Source organism: Prosopis cineraria, unplaced genomic scaffold (genome assembly GCF_029017545.1).
Source record: "Prosopis cineraria cultivar Desert tree isolate PC_DT_omini unplaced genomic scaffold, ASM2901754v1 PC12, whole genome shotgun sequence".
Classification (NCBI taxonomy): Eukaryota; Viridiplantae; Streptophyta; class Magnoliopsida; order Fabales; family Fabaceae; genus Prosopis; species Prosopis cineraria.
Window position 1 is genome coordinate 42,061,392 of NW_026555343.1, and position 20,397 is coordinate 42,081,788.

Here is a 20,397-nt window from a genome sequence, read left to right on the forward strand (position 1 = left end):
TTAACTGAAGTCAAACAAGTTTTGGAGCAGTTTCTCCACCAGTGCATGATGTGTGAGGCAAGAGTACGGAAGAATTATCCTTAAAAAGAAGTAGAAATGAAACACACCCACATGCGTCTGGGTAAAACTCGTGTTCTTTAGTCGATATTATTTAAGGTTAGCTAAAGGAATATGATAGTGGCCCCCTGATTGCACCAAAAAACAGAGAGAATATGATGTACATAACTGACCATGCGCATGAGTTTGCATGAATAAATAATTTCTTTTTTAGCACAACTAACTCAAAATTTCAAAGCTCATAGTTTATGGGTCCTTTTGTTTTATTTTATATTAGCTGTTAAACCCAACTTTATTTAATATGAGACTTTTTACATCAACTCAAGTTCATTTACATTTAGACAACCTAATAAATCTTGTTGTCTTTACATTCAACTTCAAATAGCAGAATTTTTTTTTAATACATGGTCACGATGAACTATATATGAAGAAGAAATTAAGTTAAGTCTAAACTCGTAAGGATTTGATACCCTAAGGTAGATCATCAAAAATCAAAATATTAAGGTTGTCACTTGAAAAATTTAATAAGCAAGCCAATCTGCATATTTGTTGGCTTCTATAAACATATGGTTGAAATTGCAAATTAGGTTCCTCACTTACTAATTAACTAACTATGCTCTTGCTTATCATCCTTTCATAATATCTCAATTCTTTCATATGTTTCGTTCTATTAAAAAAATACAACATTTATGGTCCGTTTAGTTCAAAGAATCAAAGAGAATGTAATGTAATGTAATCTAAGGAAAAAAACAAAGAATTAAGGTTAAAGGGCAAATCAACCTCGAACTATTTCTTTAGGTGCAATTGGTATCTTTAAGCATTTTAAGTATTTTAAATTGTAGCAACCCAGACCTGACCTAACGGATTAAGGACGTTGATCATGAAGTTCTTGAGTTTGACCATTTCTTGCTTTGCTAGATTTCCATGTGGCTTTTGAAATGACTATGTGAACCCTTACTCTCGTTTATTGTCCTTAACCCTTGCTCGACATTTACCTTAGGGATTTTTTTTACAGCTAAACAATTGTACTTTGAAGTATACCAAAAGACTCAAAACAGAGGTTTAACTTAGGTTAGCTTCAAACAAAAGGTGACTATGCAAGGGAGGAACCTTTGAGGTCGACGATGGAACAATAAAGCTGAAAAGCACATTAATTGTGAAGGTGAGTACTCAAATCCTTGACGAAGTGTCTTGTTTAATTACATAATAGTGAAATCCCATTGTAGCCCTCGATTGTCTGTTTGTATGCTTTTTGTCTAGTTTCATGATCATAAAGAGTGAAAGGGCTTTTGATGGGCCCTATGATAAGATTGAGGTAGTAAGTGAGAGTAATAATAGAAGGGCATTAACTAGAGAATATGGTAGGCACCTTGATTGTGACAGTATCGTGAATCTCTTCACTAAGTTTAAATGAAGAAAGAAGGAGTGACAAGAAACGCGTCATAGATTAAAGGGTAGGTATCTGACTATAGCTAATGAAATATTAAACTATGTGCCTCCCTCTATCCAATATGAGGAGCCAACCTATATCACACCCCTTATAAAGATGAGTTAAGGATATTGAAAGGATGGACAAGGATAATGTTGAGAATAGTCATGAAGAGTCTAAAAAAGAGTTGGGTAGCGGAGTTAGGAAGAGTAATATTGAGTTTGAGGGAGAAGGAGTTGAAACAATTGAGGTTCAGCCCATTAGACATGGCAATGAGGAGAATGATTAGGTGTCAATCAATGATATTGAAGATAGTGGAAGTGATGACTCAGATGATGAAAATTTCTCAAATAAGCTTAAAGAATCCAATGATGATATGGATGAGGAGTCTAATTTGGAAGAGGAAGATAACATTAATAATCTTGGATCGGGCCTGAAAGATGGTGGTGGGCCTGTGAAGGAAGTGAGGAGACTTAAAGACTTTAATGCACTGAACAGCAGGCCCTTCTTTAATTGGGTATGACATTTGCCTCAAAGGATGAGTTTATGAAAGCCCTTGTCACATGCAATTAGAAATGAAGTGACATTCAAACTAATTGAAAGTAAACCACGAAGAATTAAGGCCATATGCGTAAAAGGGTGTCTATTTGAGATATATGCCTCAAAGGATAGGACCAACCTAAGTATAAAAGTGAAAACTCTCTATTTTAAGTATTACTATCTTAGGGCTTTCAAGAATCCAAGGAAAACTTTGAAGTGGTGTCTATTTTAAGAACAAGGTCCAAGAAAGGCCTTAATATAAGGTTAGTGACATGAAGAAAGATGTACAAGACAAACTAAAACTATATGTAAACATCTATAAGTATAAGAAGGCCAAAAAAATGATTATAGAGGAGATGTAAGGCAGTTACAAGGATGAGTTTAGGTAATTGGAGGCATATTGCAATGAGTTGAGGACTTCAAATTCAAGTTCAAATGTCACTATTGAGCTTAGAAAAGAAGCCTTAGAGAAAGGTAGAAGAATGTTTAGTAAGATGTATGTCTGCTTTAATGCATCTAAGGTATTGCAATGCCTTGTTTTGTTGTTTTATGTTTATATTTTTTTTAGATTTGTATTGTATTACATTCTTTTTAATTGTGCTACATGGTTAATAGGTTAGTTGGAAAGCATGTTAGACCTTTCATTGGTCTAGATAGGACATTCTTAAAAGGCAATGTAAGAGGGGTTTTACTCACTGTAATAGGCATAGATGCTAATAACTCAGTCTACTTGATAGCAATTGCCCTAACCTAGTAAGAGAACACAATGAATTAGAGATGATTTATTTTATGGCTGTAGAAATCATTAAACCAAGATGATGGTTCAAGAGTAACAATGATGTCGAACATGCAAAAGGTAACACTTTTAACTATTAAGGGTTAAAAAAATTAAGGATTTTTGTGTATATTGTGTAGGGATTTATGCAAGCTATATGTGAGGTGTTGCTAAAAGTAGAACATAGACTTTGTGCAAGGCATATATATGCCAACTGAAGTGTAAGGTAGAGGTAGAGAATTAAAGAAAAAAAATTTTACCTGTGCCTTAAGTACTTATAAGGAGCAATTCAATGACAATCTGAAGGCCTTTAGGGGTCTTAGCAAGGGGCAGTCAGGACTATATTGACTTATCCTCCTTAAGGTTGGGTTAAAGCATACTTCAAGAGAACTTGTCTTTAATGGATTGTGGATAACAATATGAGTGAGAGTTTTAATGCCTAGATAAATGACTATAGGTTTCTTCCTATAATTTGCATGTTTGATGGGATTAGAGTAAAAATGATGATGAAATAGCTGAGAGTGAAAATAGTTTATAAAAATGGAATGGGAACTTTAGTCCTAAATGTGTAAAGCTTCTTAAGGCAAATAGGGATCTTGCTTCGAATTATAAGGTGTACTTCAATGGGGACGAGGCTTATAAAGTACTGGAAGGGGAAGATAGGCATACAATATATATTACTAGGAAGGTTTGTACTTGTAAGGCATGGGATTTAATTGAAATCCCATGTCAACATGCAATCTGTACATTTTACCATGCTAAAATCTATCCCACAACCCAGATTTCAAGGTATTATCATAGGGACTCTTATTTGGCAAGCTACAGAGATAAATTATAGCCTGTGAGAGGGAAGTCATTGTAGAATGTATTTAAGATTGATCCACTAGAGCCCCTACTAGTGTTGAAGCTGCTAGAAAAACCTAAAATGAAGAGGTAATAAATTAAGGAGGCCATGAAGAGGAGGAAGAAAAGAAAGGCATAACAAATGTGTCAAGATATGCTAGAAGTCCTTATACATCCATTTAACTTGCCCCCAATATGGCCAAAAAGGTTAAGCAAGATTGGTTCAGCTCAAACTTGCAGCATATGTAAAAAAAAGAAGACACGGCAAATCAACTTGCAAGCATGTGAAAATTTCTTAATTTAATTATGTACTTTAATTAGAGGCCATCTTCATCTAAAAAATATAAAAGCAGAGGTAGGAAGAAGGCATCAGCTACAAAACAACCCACTCAAAAATCTTAGACAAGGCAACCCTCTTCCTCAAGGTATGCTACTTGTGTGCATAGGCCACTATTTGAGTCTGGATTTGGCATTAGAGTGGATTTATAGATAGGCAGGACAATGATGGATGTGAGTCAATAATTACTTGATTTTCTTGTATTTACTTTATTCGTTTGATGTACTTACTTTAATTTATGTGTACTTATGAAGCCTAGCATGAGCTCAAAAGTTATGCTTGAAAAGGGCAATGCAACTAAGTATACATGACATTATGCAGACTTAGAGACACATTTCCCTATTCTAAATGAGAAGCAAATAAGGCATACAAGAAGGCAAAAACACCAAGGTAATGGTACACCAGAGGCTTGAGAAGAATCAATTTCAATAGAAATGGTTCTTCAGTTAGTAAACCAACTAAACTTCCCTTTAGCTCACTTAGACTAATATGGAAAAGGCAACCAAGTTGCACAGCCTCGAGTCTTAAAGCAAAAAGGGAGAGAAGGATCAAATAGCTTAAGAGAAATGCAAGATCTTAGCTTATTTTGTGATGAAGACCTACTGTTAGTGATTGTCTTAATTATTTTGTGAATGATGGGTGTTCTAACCCATTATTATTGTGCATTTTCCAATTGGTACTTTTTTAAAATAGTTTATGCTTTTGTTTTATATTTAGGCGCACCATATTATGATTGCTAACTTATGTAGGGATTAGTATCATAGGACTTGTTATGCTAGTAATGCATATGATGGTTTATTTTCAAGCAAAGAATAAGCCTTTCAATGTTATATATGACATGCTTTATGCTTTTTTCTTATCTATGAGATAGTGAATATTGGTCACAATAATAAGATGGTACAACACTTTAATAATGAAATGGAACGAGATTTGAAAAAATTTAACCCAAAAATATACCAAAAATTCATTTTATTTTTCACGCTTTTACATGTAGCAAAATAAAGGAAGATATATTTCCTCCTTGTAGCACAACACTGACTCAAACATTTAAGAATATGATGATGAAAAAATAAATTCAAAAGACTACAAGCATTGCTATTGTTATCTTCAACCTCTTCCTCCTATCTTCCTTTTCAATCTTCTTTTGCAAACTTTCCACCTTCCTCAATTCATTCAAAATCAAATCAAGCTCAAACCAGAAACCTTCCCTGTCAAGTTGTCTTCTTAGGCCAATGATCTTATGAATCAACTTATCTATCTAGCCTATGAGCTTGTTAATCATCATCTTTTCCCTTTCATCAACTTCCCTGTTATGCCATAAAAAATACCCACACCCTCCCTAGTTATAATTTCCATAATTAGAAAACCTTCTACTTAGGTTGCTCTAGATCTTTGAGGCCCACCGGGGACCAATAAATGATAGTGATAATAGCTTGTTGGTCCTTCGCTAACATCCTTACCTCAGAACCAAAGGCCTCATTTTTATTATTCGCAATAGATAACATCAGCGATTCCTCCTCCTTCGCTAACCATTGCTTCCACTCTCATCTACAAACATCTTCATGGCTTACCAAATGTGATATTTAATAATGAATCATAAATCTCCCAACTGATAAAAAAACCACATGGTAAATGTCGGACAAGGGTCAAGGACAATAAAGAAGAGTGAGGGTTCACATTATCATTTCAAAAGCCATGTAAAAATATAGCAAAGCAGGAGATGGTCAAACTTGGGAACTCCACGATCAATTTGCTCAGTCCGTTAGGTTAGGTTTGGATTGCTATAGTTTAATTACATCAGAAAGAACATTACTCTTTAAAATACTTAAGAATACCAATTTCACCTAAAGAAATATTTTGAGGGTAGATTTGCCCATTAACCCAAAGAATTATAAAATAAATTTTTTTATCCTTAATCATAAAAGGAAAAAAAACTTTCCCTTTCTCCTTTTCCATCAATGGCTTTCCAACGAAATCAAATCAATTATTAACTCCTCTTGCAAGCATAAAACACATTCAATAACATAATCAAACTAAAAAAAACTACTAATTTGGAAAATAAGTTTGAAGATAAGGATTGGAGGAAGATCTAAATGAGAATATGAGATCTACAAAATAAGTTTGAAGATCAGAATGAGAAGTTTACAACTATGAGAAGAATGACAATGGTGTAAGGAGGGGTAGAAGATAGGTATAAGCAATAATGGATGCCCATACAAAACAATAGTGGTGGGAGGAGATAATCCATTATAGAGAAATTGAAATCCAGTTCCCTAACTAGGATTCATTCACTCATCCACCAAAACACCTATGATGAAAGAGAAAACTCAAACTTCAACTATTAAAAAGTCTCTACATACCCCTACCGCTTAAACACTAACGATCATAGAACTCATCATTAACATAGAAGGTGGGGAGACCAATAGAGAATATGAAAAGAGAGGGTAAGGAGGAGAAGGATGAGGAGGGGTATTTTGGAAAATAGGTAGTTGTAATGGGGATTAAATAGGTTTATTGATGTAATCTTCATTACAATGTATGATGCAATCTCCTTTACCTAACGTAATCCCTTTTACCTTTTCGTATACCAACCAAATAGCTAGAATCCTAAGATGCATCAGGATTACAGGTAATCCCCTTATACTGCATCAAATTAAATGGGTCATTGGTCTCTAAACTTGTTCTATTCAATTATTGAACTTTGATTCAAGATAACTCAATCTTAAGAATTTATAAATTTAGAAAAACTCAATATTTATAGTCCTTTTTACTCGATACAATTCAATACATAATTTCTCAATTTAATAAATTAAGGATTGAATTATCTGCTAAGTCAAAATTTAAAAATGGGATAAATAATTAAGAAAAAAATTTACGGACTTAAAAGTTACATTATCACTTTTTTTATATCAAGTTTAAATCTCTTTTTGCCAAACCAAGAAAGCCATCAACTTACTTAGACATGGTAATTAATCCCAAATTTTAGTATTGCGCAGCAAAAATACCAAAATCTAACCTCAAAAAAAAAAAAAAAAAACAAACAAATTAACTTACACTGGAAACTATATCGGTGACCTGGCATTTGTATGCATGCGTGTGAGGGATCAAGCCGAAGGAAGATTGTAGTTGAGTTGAGCACATGTTCTTAGCTTTTCAAAATAGATTGCGATATAATTGCTTCGATATACATTTTTTTTAAAACATTTTTTATATAATTATCTTATTTAGTCAAATTTAAGTGGTTCGGTTGAAAGTGGCCCCCTCAAAATTTAGGCCCTGTTTGGTACAGTTGATTCTTAAAGATGGAAATGGAATTGGATAGAATCTTAACAAAGAGATGTTTGGTACATATGAATTAGAACTCCCATGAATCCTAATTCCATGAAAAAAACCTGAATTGGATTCCCTACTTAAAGTTATGAAATCTGGACCAATTCCATAGAATCCTATTTTTCAAGACAATTTTATCCTCATAAAAAATTGAATTCACAACTTTGCCCTGTAAATCATGAGTGTGAGCCTTGTGTGCATCAGAAGCTTCCGGTCTTCAAAATGTGGTGGTTGACTTCAACAAAAAAAAAAATAACAATGGCTAAATTTGTTTCGTTAGCTTTTTTTCTTTTCTAGCTACTTTTTTTTTTTGTTCTTTATTTTGGTGTTACTATGGGCATAAAGTCTTTATATAAATTATATAATATATATATATAATATAGTATTATATATATTTGTATATTTATAATATATATTTGTATTATATATATTTACCATTATATATAATATTTTATTTATATACTAAATACATGAGGAAATTAAAGCACAATCAAGCTTTTAATATATATTTATTTTAATTTTAATTTTAATTTTTAGCGGTATTTTTGTCTTTTATGTATAATTCTATTTTCATGTCTTACATGCCAAATAAAAATAATGTACGGATTCCATCTACTTTTTCTAACATACCAAACACATTTTTAAAACTCAATTTTATTTTAATTTTGATTCTGATTCCAATTCCAATTTTAATTTTGATTCCATCAAAAAATTTTCTATCATACCAAATGAGGCTTAGGATGACATTTGGTTGAAAAGAGTTTGAGGCTTGGGAGGCAGGCAATGCAAGTTTCAGCCTAATTAAAGAATTCGGCCCAAATCTGTTTTATAAGTGAATATGCAACCAAAAATTCAAACCCAAAAACAATTTGGAGCTTCCCGTGAAAGGCCCATCTAAGCCCAAGGTTGATTGGGTTGAATGAAGATAATGCGTTGTCGTCCCTAACAGTGGCAAGCCGAGGCTCGGGAGAAGACGACACAAGTTACAAGAAACAAAGCACTAGAGCATGAACTCCTATTCCTATCTCTATCGTCGATATCCTGGCAAATCAGTGGCGCTTCTGGGAGAAGTAGAAAGCCCTACACGGCATGTATGCATCCCTACCCAACATATCACCACAGCAGATTGAATTTCTTCCTGTGAAAATGATGAATCAGTGGCCCAAGAGGATGTCTTGAGTCACATTCCCTCCTCATCAGGTGTAAACCCTCCATTTAGCTCAATTCACTCAGTCTTCTTAATGAAAATAATTTGATCCTTCTTCAATATTTATGTTGGGATACATGTATCTATTTGGGCTGGTGACTCTCAAATAAATTTAGATCCATAGTACTCAACATCAGTTGACTTTTTAAAATTTTTGTATTTTATATCATCATCATCATTATTATTATTAATTTCAATATGCATCTTCGACAAGTAAATGAGCTCAATTCACTTTGGATTTCTTTGATAATCTTTCATTTTAACCAGAAACTTTGGTGACCTTTATTAACTATATATATAAACAAATCATATTAAGCACTGTTAAGTATTAACTAGTCCAAATTTAAATCAACCAGTTCTAATTCTTATTACAAAAAATCTCTAAAATGACATGTATTAAACCTTTAAAATGGTTTTCAAACTGATAAAACTCAATTAAATAAGTAAATGACAATGATCGTTACGAAGGTTTTAACAAAATATAATTCTGATTCCAAATTCATTTTTATTCTTCAAATGGTAGCTGTGGACTGTGTAGAATTATTCACTTGTCACGACCAAAAGTAAAATAGGGCGCAATAATCAGAACCGATTTCCCCATTTTGCCCCCACTCTTAACCTTTATTTTCTAATGCACACCGTGATCCAGTAATCCTCAGTCAAAACACACAAAACAAGCATGGCCAACACATCGTGGAATCAATCGTGTCTGTCATTGCCGACCTTCTTAAGATGAAATCCTCCGCTCTCGAGTGGCTTCCTCGTGAGAGAAACGCGAAGTCCTGGATCGTGATGGCTGCAGGAGGCATTGTACAGGAGGGAATTGTTCATGCACTGTACATTGCTATTCATGAATGCAGCCATCGGATGCGATGATTTTGTTCTTCTGTTGCTTTTATTCTCCTTCTTCTTCACATTACCTTCATCACTGCTCGAGCCCCCTGATTCGGCATTCTCACTTTTGTAAAGATGATTGGGTTTGTCTCCGAATTCGTGTTTCTTCGGCGATTGAATCAACTCAATGTATGCTCCTCTGTTTTCGCCAGCAATAGTTATAATTTTCATCCTGGAATCCTCAGAGCCCCAAGACTTTCGGTGATTACCGTTCTGTTTCTCATTATGGTTCTTTTGGGTTGCTGAATTGCCATTTTGCCACTGCTTAGGCTTCTCAATGGTCTTCTGAAGTATCACATTCTTGGGCTCTGCTTCCTCCGGGATATTAGGCTCAGCCTCAGAGTTAGCTTTCAACTGTGCAGGTGGAAGAGTCAGAGGAGAAGGCGGCGGCGGGGTGGGTTTGGCCTTGGGTGACTGCATTACCGTCCGAACCACCTGTTTCTCGGAGGGACTGGACACACGAGCCATGGTCTCACCTTTGACTGGGGAAGAAGCAGATTGTGGTGGAGGTGAGCTGGTGCTGTTAGTGGTCTGGACCAGAGGAGGACGAGGGTCTTGTGGAGGAGCAGCCACAGAGCGTAAAGAGGTTAAGCGAAACCACGGGCGGCTTGGGGGTTGGCTAGCCATAATGGAAATGGCAGTGGTGAAGCGAAAACGAAAGCAACCGAGAAGGAGATTTGATATGAGCACAAGAGCTATAACATTGACGAGGCCATCAAGTGTTATTTATAGATTGAAAAAAGGGAATTGACATTGTTAGTCCATGAGAAGTATGCCCTGCGAGGAAAAATTACAAAAGAGAGAGAAGAATAGGGCAAAGCATCGGATTCAATTGGCACCTCCAGCTGACACAAGCTCACAGCACAAGATTGGCATCAGCTAAGAAAGATTCATTTGCTGATGCCTCTTTGATAATCAAATTTTGTCAGGTAACTCTTCCTGAAAATTTACTGATAACGTTGTTCTACTTGCTTGTATTCTTTTTGGGTAAATGCAATCACCATAGCAGCACTGTACTCAGAATTAAAGCTGGTGTTTGATCCAAAATTGTGCTGTGACATTGTCGTCGTTTTATGCCATACATCTCTGTGTGTGTGTGTGTGTGTGTGATTTTTACATTTAGTTTATACAGTGAGAGTAGATAATGCATGCTTACATCTGAGAAATGGCATCAGTTCTTAATCCAAGTTGTGTTTTGTAGTAAATTCGGGTTGATGAGAATGGGGTGGACTGTAAAAGAGAAGGAAGCGATATCAGGCCTCCCCAAAATCTTCTTCTCAATCGTGCATGAATGTGCTTGCCAGTCGTCAAAATTCCAGCACGCGGCAACAAAACCCAAAAGAAATACCATTTTTCTTGGTTCTGACTTTGCTGGCTGAGGTGGTTTTCCACGTGGCTTCGTTTTGTTCGTGTGAAGTTAATTCAAAGGGACTTTCCCTTTAAGAGTACCTGAAATGATATCAAAGCCCAAAGCCATAACGTATCCTATTTCAACGATGCGTAAGAAAGAAGCAAAAAACCAAGGATAGTGCTGTGCTCGTTTTAGAGATAACCAACATATATTTAGTACGAAAGACTTGAGAGAGAATAACTTGAAAAGTTTGTTGCAATTTGTATTCATAGGTGTAATGCTAAAACTTTTTACTCATGAAAGGCATCGATGTGATCATGAGTGGAAGCGGTTACATCAATGAAAACGATTTTGAGCCGTGAAAATGTAGTTTCTGCATCAACAGAGTCGCAGAAGTGCATGTTATTCTTTATTCTCGCATCACTTTCTCCTTCTTGTTATAATTAATTATTAATACAACGTTAAGCAGATCAATCACACTTTAAAGAATGGGTTGATTTGATGGAAGTTGAGAACATTATGAATCGAAAATAACGAGGCTAGAGTACTTTCTCCATCACCATATTCTAAAACCAATAATAATAATAATAATAATAATAATAATAATAATGTGGCTGCAATGTGTTGTTGAGAGACATGACATCCCTAATATTCCTGAGACTTGAGACTCCCACCGTTGGGTTGTGATTGTGAGTCTTTCTCCCTAATTTCTATTAATGGTTGCTTTCTAGTATGTACTCTCTTCCATTTCTCATTCATCACAGATCAGTGCTTTCTTATGACGTACCTTCTCATTTCTACTCTTTTTTATGATTTCACGTACTATAACGATCCCAAGTCTTTAATATATATATATATATATATATAATTTGCCAAAGTCTTCAAGATATTATACTTTATCTTTTCTACAAAGTAGAAACCATTATCTATAAATATGGACCATCTACACCCTAACGTACACAAGGAATAAATCCCCAAAAAATATATATGATTAAAGACTTTGCTGATTAAATAAAAATCATATCAAGAGATCTTATAGATCATCATTATCTCAATTGGGAATAAAAATACAATCAGGGTTGAAAAGGCATTATAATTTCTTAAAGAAAGTCATGTCAATTTGTTATTGAAACACAATATGTGTTGCGTTTTAAAACAATTTTGATAGTAATCTTTTTAAATTTTCATTGTAACTTTCACACATCATGCATAATGCATCACTAGATCAAAATAGTAGATTTTTGTCCTTGAGAAAATTTATAATCGTTAAGATCCTTTAGTGAATCTTTTGCCCAATTTGGATGTTATTTTGCTCCTAGGAAATAAAACAATAAAGAGAAGGCAGCCAAGTTGGGAGAGAAATTATAATCGTACGTCCTGTTACAACACATAATATAATTTAAAGTTACCGAAGAAAAGTCAAAATATAATGCATGTGGGAGATTATTATTTTTTATAATTGTATTCAAATAGATCATCTACAAATAAATACAAAAGGGCATGCTCTAAAAAGACCCTAACTGGTATTCCATTTTTTTGACCAAAAGTATTCTTCTATATGTCGACGGTTTGTAATTTTTTTGCCGTTTTTTTTTTTTTTTTTGGGTTCAACATGCTTAAGGTTTATGATTATAAGTGGAATCTAGCCCACGCATGCACAAAGCAAGCAAGGGAAGGTCCAAGTTAGGGATTATCAAAATGCAACAGAATAAATGTTGGTTTTTTCTACCAATATTTGTTGAAAATTGAAGTTAATGGCAGCACTATTATATTATCAGTATTTTTTTAGCATTAAGAGTGCGTTTATGATTGAATGGAAAGGAATGATTATTAATAAAATGGAATGAAATAAAATATAATGGAGCAAAGCAAAGCAGAATATAACAAAATTTTTCATTGTTTGAAAATTTTATGATAAAAAAATAATTTTACATGACCATTATTTGAGAATTATTGTAAAATAAATGGAATGAAACAAATTAAAACTTTTTTCTTTTAATATTATCCATAGGGCTAAATTTAAATGAAATAATAATGCTCATTAAATAATTATAACATTTGTCCAACAAAAAATTAATAATTATTGTTATAATTAATGGTCAAACTAAATACCCAAGAATTAAGAATAAAAAAAGAAAATAAATAACAAAGCAACTCAAGCAAACATACCTATTGCATAGGAGGAAAATACAACAAAATTGCAGTGTTGAAAGGCGAGATATATATATATATATATATATAGCAAAAAGTAAGGCTATGTACTATGTATAAATGCTCAATTAAACTTGCCCTGCTCGAAACATTCAGGCACATCGAGCCCAGCATTGGCAGGCGTCAAACCTAGTCCTAGCTAAACATATGCAAGTTTTTTAAAAAAAATTGTGAATAATATTTATTATATGACATTATTTTTTGTTGAAAATTATCATAAATTATATTATTTTTATGATCTTTTAGACAATTTTTTAAATCTCTTTCAAAATTTAAAATTTATTTTTAACTTATTATTATGAAAAAATAATTGGCAATTGTTATTCATTTGAACTTTTAAAAAATTACTTTTGATTATAATATTAGTTTTATGAAAAATATATTTTAAATAATAATAATATTTTTAAAGGAAAACTTTTTTAACATATTTGTTAAAAAATACTTGTAAAAATATTTTCTGATCAATCGGGCCAGCTTTGTGCCCTACTACACATTGGGCTGGGCACCGGGCAGGGGTGATGCCCCACTCAACCTTACCCATATGCAGCCCTAGCAAGAGACAAGGTAGATAATTAGAGAATGAAAATAATAGTTGAGTTCTTTTATTAAGATAGGAGGTTAGGGATAATTTTATAAATAAAATAACTATATTATGTAACTCCATTCTTAACCCCCTAATCTGGGGGACAAAAAAATTATGTTGTGGATAGCAAATGAGAACTATAAAAGTCCTTCTTTGTCATTCCATCACTCTTTAAAAAAAAAATTACAAACAATAATTTAAAACTTTTTAACTATCTCACTCCATTATATTCCCTCCAAAAGAATCCCTCAAACATGGTGTAAGAGCGTGTTTCCTTTTTTTTTTTTTTTTGGGAAATCACTGACACATCTCGCACGGATTTGTCTTCTGTGAATGTTATATGAAAATTTTTTGTGTGTAATATTTTTAGTATAATTTGTTATATGAAAATTCATTCAACATGTGAGCCCGCCATCTAGTTTCCAATAACATTGAGTCAAACAAGGCATCATTGTCACATGGGAAGAAAATAAGTTATGGTTGACCTCTTTCTGGGCCCATATTTGATCCTATTTAAAAAAACAAATCTTGGGATTTAAACAATAAGCGGTTTAAACGTGGTCCGAGAATTATTGGGCTCAGTCGAATCCCATTTCATAAGAATGGACCGCAAGGTTTGTGATTATCAAGGACCCCATATGATCAGCATTGCGTAAGATTGCAAGAGTTTGTGATACTCTTCTTAGTGTGTGTGAATGCCACGTGTTTTATTTTTTCTGCTTTTATATTTCCTCCATATCTAAGGTGCCAAAATAAAGTTAGCTTAAAAAATTGTAGAAAATTTTAATTTCAGATCCTAAGATCTCCCAATCCCTCTCCTCTGATGTAGATGCAGGATTCACCACCTCCAGCAAGTGATCGTTAATGGAGGTTAAGCCACACAATTTTTAAATAGTAACTTAGCATTATTACTCAAAGATGCCGAACAATTTCGACAACACTCAAATATGATTCACTCGGATAGACATAAAAAAAATACTACACAATTTATAGATTCAAAAAGTGGAATTAGTAAATTAATGAATTAATTGGGAAGAAAAAGACACCTAAATTGTATTTGTTCGATGGTATAACGAATAATGACAAGAAGTGAATACTAACTAATTAATAAGCCGTTATTTATGGGTTGTGAGAAGTGTGACTTAATTTCCAGCAATTCATAATACAATTCTTAGAAGTATTATTATTTGTGAAGATAGAATTACCACACGCAACAGCAAAGAAAGGGCTAAAAGCCGAAAGCAAAAGCCAAATTGAAAATGACCCTCTATGCGTCAGTCAAGCTTAATGTCCTACTAAGAAAGTAGAAATGATCTGTGTGCGCACAATGATAAGTAGAACATATTCATTATCATAATAAATCAAAAAAAAACTATGGAATACAAGAAAAGCATATAATTTAATTTGCATCAAACTTGGGATCAAACATGGAATTAATAGTCTAGAAAATATTCATATCCTAGTTGTGGCCTTTTCTTTGTGGCTGAAACATGATCGTGTGGGCATATGTTCCAATTGATTAAAAGAAAAACACAACGAGAAATCAAAGCTTAGGTTAAAAAAATTGGCACCACCCATTTATTCTAGGTGATGGATGATGTAGGAGAATGGACATTTAAAGCGTGCAGATGAGAAAGGATATCATAAGAAAATCATATTAATATTTTCATATAAAGGTGACTCGTCTATGTGGTCAGCGCCATGCATGAGACATATAATATATGAAGAGACAAATTAAAGCTAAACAATTAAGAAAACGAATGGATCACGATCTCCATTCCTTTTTGATGTAAAAAGAGTTAGAGATGATACAATGAAGAGATAAAAACAAGGCCAAGATAATCACAGACGTCATAGTCATCAGTGATGAAGAGGAGTTAAGTTAATGGAAAGTGGAAAGTACATGATGTGCGAAGGGGAGATCATGATAAATGAAGATGAGAAACTTTAAATAAATTTTCCAAGTCTGCGGATTGCTCTTTCAAAAATACATGGAAAGTTGGAATCTCTCGGGTTAAGGGTCTCTAATGTGTCCTTCTCTAATACCCCTTATAATGCTCCAACTTTTTAATTTTATTTTTTATTTTTCTTTAAATCATTAACTTTTACATAAAATAAGAGACATTTGGATATCTTGATGTTCTAAAATGGTAAAGATTTGTATTTTTTATGATTTTTTAAAGAAAAATATCACAAATGCATCCTTTTATTTTTGAAAAATCATAAAAAATATAAATTTTCACAATTTTAGAACATTAAAATATCTAAATGTCTCTTGTTTTATGTAGAAATTAATTATTCAAAAAAAAATAAAAAATGAAATTGAAATGTTGGAGCATTATAAGAGACATTAGAGAATGGTATATTAGAGACCCTTAACCCGAATTTCTCTCTCTCTATACACACAAATTCCATGTATGCATGCCGGTTAAAAGCAGTTATAACCTGTAAGGTGAGGAATTCTCGTAGGCCAAATGGTTCAAATTGTGTAACAAGGATTGGCAATTAAGGATCAGCGAAAGTAACACGTTGGATGTAACAGGGAAAGCAAAGTGAACAACAAAGAATATTCGGATATAATATATACATACATACATATATATATATCTCTATATATATATAGGGTCATTTATCTTGGTTCCGACTCCGGACCACTTGTCTAAATCTGTGCTTTTCACTTGCGTTCAATGCTGGCTACACGATTGATTTTTGTCAAGGCTGTTCAAGTTCAAGCTCAAATATGTCAGGACAAGTTTAAATAATGACAAATTGATATTATTCTTCTAGTGGCTAAAAGAAATTGATTTGAGATTCTTAGGCTAGGCCCATAAAACAATTTTTAATATTCTGTGATCGAGGACATGAGAGACATTTTTTTTTTTTAAAACAATATCACCTTGTTATTCCTTTTTTCTTAATAAAACTACTTACACATTAGAATATGTATACATGATAAACATATATCGAAATGTGCGTGGGTTCAAAGAGAAAGCACTTGACGACATAAAATTATTTCTCTGTGTTTCAATGAGATTATCTTTGTCAAGATTAATGTTGCACCAGTTTGCCCGAATAAGATTTTAACTGCCAAGGTATACCTCAACTCTGAGTTTTAGATGTGTCATTAATTTCTGATCATTTTCAAAGTTTTAAATGTCTCAAGTTTTGGCAATATTAGAATTGAATGTAGGTGAGCAAATGTTGTTGAACGAGTTAGTATTAAAGCGACGTCTTTTATTTATATAAAAAGTCAATAATTTCTAAGTGACCCGACATTGTTTATAAATAGAAAATAACGTAATTCGATTTAATAATCAGACATTGGTTAGTGCATAAAGTGGTTAAAAAATCGTTAAATAATAAAAAAATGAACAATTATTATCAAATACTAAAACTAAATAAATAAATATTAATATATTATATTAAAAAAAATTATTTTCATGATGCTGAAAGAACAATAAATTTTTAAACTTGATTTCAGGCAAACATCTTCTACTAATTTTCCTACTTTGCCTCGTTAGTTGTAAGTTTGTTATTTTGGATTAAAAAATGACCACATGCATCAATTTTCATATCTTATAAATTATTTTAATTAACTTGCTTCCTTTTTTTTGTTGGGCCAAAATTTAATTTGCTTCTAACTATGGCTTTTTCGATGTGACACACACATTATGGTAAATAATAATGGCTCTCACGGGATTGTTTGATTGGAGGGAAAAGTGACATTTTACTCCCTTTTCTTGTTTGGTTTTAAAAATTAAAGAGTTCCCTTCAAATTGGAAGGATTGAGAGGGAAAGGATAAAAATTTTTATACCCTAACTAATATATTCTTTATAATAAATTTAAAAAATGTAGATATATTTTTTTAATATTCTAACACTAATAAAATAAAAATAAATTATTTATTATTTTTTCTCTCCTCACCTAAACTAAATAAGGAGACATCAAATTTTTTCTCTCTCTCTCTTATTAAAATTTCTCTCCTTACCCGAATCAAACACACCCAATGACTTACAATGTGAAATACGCACTTACAGACTACAGTCTCGCGTGCAAGAGACCCAATCAGAAGAATCCTGAATCTTTTTTTTTTTTTTTTTGCCAGAGAAGAATCCTGAATCTTAAAACATATAATATTTTAATTCATTCAATAGTAATTGATCAACAAATAATTATAGTGGAAGTTCCAGTCAAACAAAAAGTTTTAAAAAATCAAATCTTAAATTCATTCATGTATCTGATGGCCAAAAAAAGTCTTTGTTGATTTATCTTAAATAATTGTCAAATAAATAAATAATGTTTCACATGGTTGTGATTTTATGCTTTTCTGTTGTGACTTGGCAACTCCACCTTAAAACATCGATGTTTTTGTTATAAATTTTTAGTACTGAAGCAATGAATATCAAATTTCGCATATACATGCTGCTTTTCAAATCAGAATCACTGACCGTCCTCTTCTATCTTTCCTTAAACAGTTAAACCTCACTTCCTTCCCCCCTCGAATCCCAATCCGACACAAATTCAACCTCTCTTCTCTGTGGTTTCATAGTCCGTTCCTTCCATTTTTTCGCCAATCAACAATTCCTTAACTCCATCTTCTTCAGTTTTGGCACTGGCATCTCCTGTTCCTCCCAGAATCCCAGTATGAATATTTTCCCTCACAAGAAAAAAATCGATACCTTCAGCTGCAATTAAAACTCAGGCTTTGGTGTATTCTGTTTTGTAATTTGTTGTCTATCTTAAATTATCACCATGATTCTCCACAACTCATTTTTCCTATTCATCCTTATCATGTTTTTGTTGTATATAACTCGTGTGGCTTTGTTTAAAACTGGATTGATGTACACCGTAAAGAAATGCTGGAGAATCATTGAAGATAGTTTTTATGTCTACCAGTGCTTCAGAGTCCCAGAACTCTATGAAGACATGCTGGAGAATCCGCTTTACAGGAAGGTCTCTCTTTATCTGCATTCTCTACCTTCCCTTGAAGACTCTGATTTTACCAATTTGATCACCCGGAAGAAGAACAATGATATCGTTCTCTGCCTTGACCCCAAACAAACCATCGAGGACGATTTTCTCGGAGCCAGAGTTTTCTGGCTCAATGAAGGAGACGAAAAGTCCGTGTCAAGCCGTAACAGAGCGTTCATCCTGAAGATTAGGAAGGCCGACAAACGCCGAATTCTCCGTCCTTATCTTCAGCACATCCACACCATCGCTGACGAAATCGAGCAACAGGAAAAACGTGATTTGAGGCTGTTTATGATCACGGACCCTATTGGCGGCGGGAAAGGACGGTGGAGATCCGTCCCGTTCACGCACCCCTCAACTTTCGACACCATTGCCATGGAATGCGACCTCAAGAACAGGGTGAAATCCGACCTCGAATCGTTCCTGAAGGCGAAGCAGTACTACAACCGACTCGGTCGCGTATGGAAGCGTAGCTTCCTCCTGTACGGCCCTTCTGGCACCGGAAAATCGAGCTTTGTCGCCGCAATGGCCAATTTTCTCTGCTACGACGTATATGACATGGATCTCTCGAAAGTCCCAAGCGATTCAGACCTGAAATCCATGCTGCTCCAGACGACCGCGAAATCAATCATCGTCGTGGAAGACCTCGATCGTTTCCTTATCGAGAAATCAAAGGCGGTGAGCTTATCGGGGATTCTGAACTTCATGGACGGGATTTTGAGCTCGTGCTGTGCCGAGGAGATGGTCATGGTATTCACGATGAACAGCAAAGAGCACGTGGATCCGGATATGCTCCGTCCGGGTCGGGTCGATGTCCACATCCAGTTTTGCCTGTGTGATTTCCTGGCGTTTAAGACACTAGCAAGCAGCTATTTGGGGTTGAAGGAACACAAGCTATTCCCTCAAGTGGAGGAGATGTTTCAGAAGGGAGCGAGTCTGAGCGCGGCGGAAATTGGCGAGTTGATGATCGCGAATCGCAACTCGCCGAGTCGGGCAATTAAATCGGTCATCGGTGCCTTGCGGACGGACGGCGATGGGAGAGGGCGCGGCGGGAAGATAGGACGGCAGTTAGTGGACCGCAGCGTGGACGTAATGGACGAACCAGATGGCGTGCTGTGCGGTGATGGTTTCCATACGGTTAAGGATTTGCGAAAACTGTACGGTTTCTTTAGATCAAAGAACCACAAAAAATCTCAGCCGTTATTGCTAAGGCGATGATGATGGATGGGATATATTAATTGGCGGACCGACGTCAGTTACCTTTAGGATTTGAAGCATGAGCTGGTTGGGGAATTGTGGGGTTAGTGTAATTATGGAGGAATTAGGAAAGCAAAGGCAAAGAAGGCGATTTCTTTTATTATTAAATTACATTTATTGGTTGGATATAAATTGATCCTCCATTGTATGTTTTGTTAAAGGCACAATAAATCATAATTCATGCTTAAGCATATACGTCTCATTTTGATTTGTCATGAGTGAGTGAAGTCACTTTTACTATATTTCATTGAAATAAAAAAAATTTTAAAATTTATTAATTCTATTTAAAAACTCAAAGAAATCTTGAATTTACTCTTATTAGATTTGACATGCTTTAGTAACACACTCATTTTTTATAAGTGATTGTTTAGGGTTAATTAATTTACATATCTTAAAAAAATTAATTAAACTATTAATTTTTTAAAAAAATTCTACCCATCTTTTCAATCATGCTCTTTAATGTAATAAACACTATAACAATTGTTTTATTTAAAATACTCTTGTTAATTACTCAATAAAGTAAATATGTAAATAAATATATATATATATATATATAACACTTGCCTAATTATTTTTAGTGTTTTTTCTACAGGTGTGCTAGAGGAGCTAGT

At 33.9% G+C, this 20,397-nt stretch overlaps 2 protein-coding genes across 3 annotated transcripts; one reads left to right on the top strand and one right to left on the bottom strand.

The window, feature by feature from the left end:
• Positions 1-9,217: 9,217 nt before the first annotated feature.
• Positions 9,218-10,039, bottom strand: LOC129289372 (uncharacterized). The gene has a single exon (XM_054926130.1). The coding sequence runs from the start codon at positions 10,037-10,039 to the stop codon at positions 9,218-9,220; it is 822 nt and encodes a 273-aa protein (XP_054782105.1).
• A 7,914-nt stretch (positions 10,040-17,953) lies between these two features.
• On the top strand, positions 17,954-19,971 carry LOC129288574 (AAA-ATPase At2g46620). Of its 2 annotated transcripts, XM_054925217.1 has the most exons (2): positions 17,955-18,200; positions 18,455-19,971. In XM_054925217.1, the coding sequence occupies exon 2, from the start codon at positions 18,485-18,487 to the stop codon at positions 19,745-19,747; it is 1,263 nt and encodes a 420-aa protein (XP_054781192.1). In that variant the 5' UTR covers positions 17,955-18,200; positions 18,455-18,484; the 3' UTR covers positions 19,748-19,971. The 2 variants fall into 2 exon arrangements, with proteins under 2 accessions (XP_054781191.1, XP_054781192.1); XM_054925216.1 differs by having other exon boundaries at positions 17,954-19,971.
• The last annotated feature ends 426 nt before the right edge of the window (positions 19,972-20,397 follow it).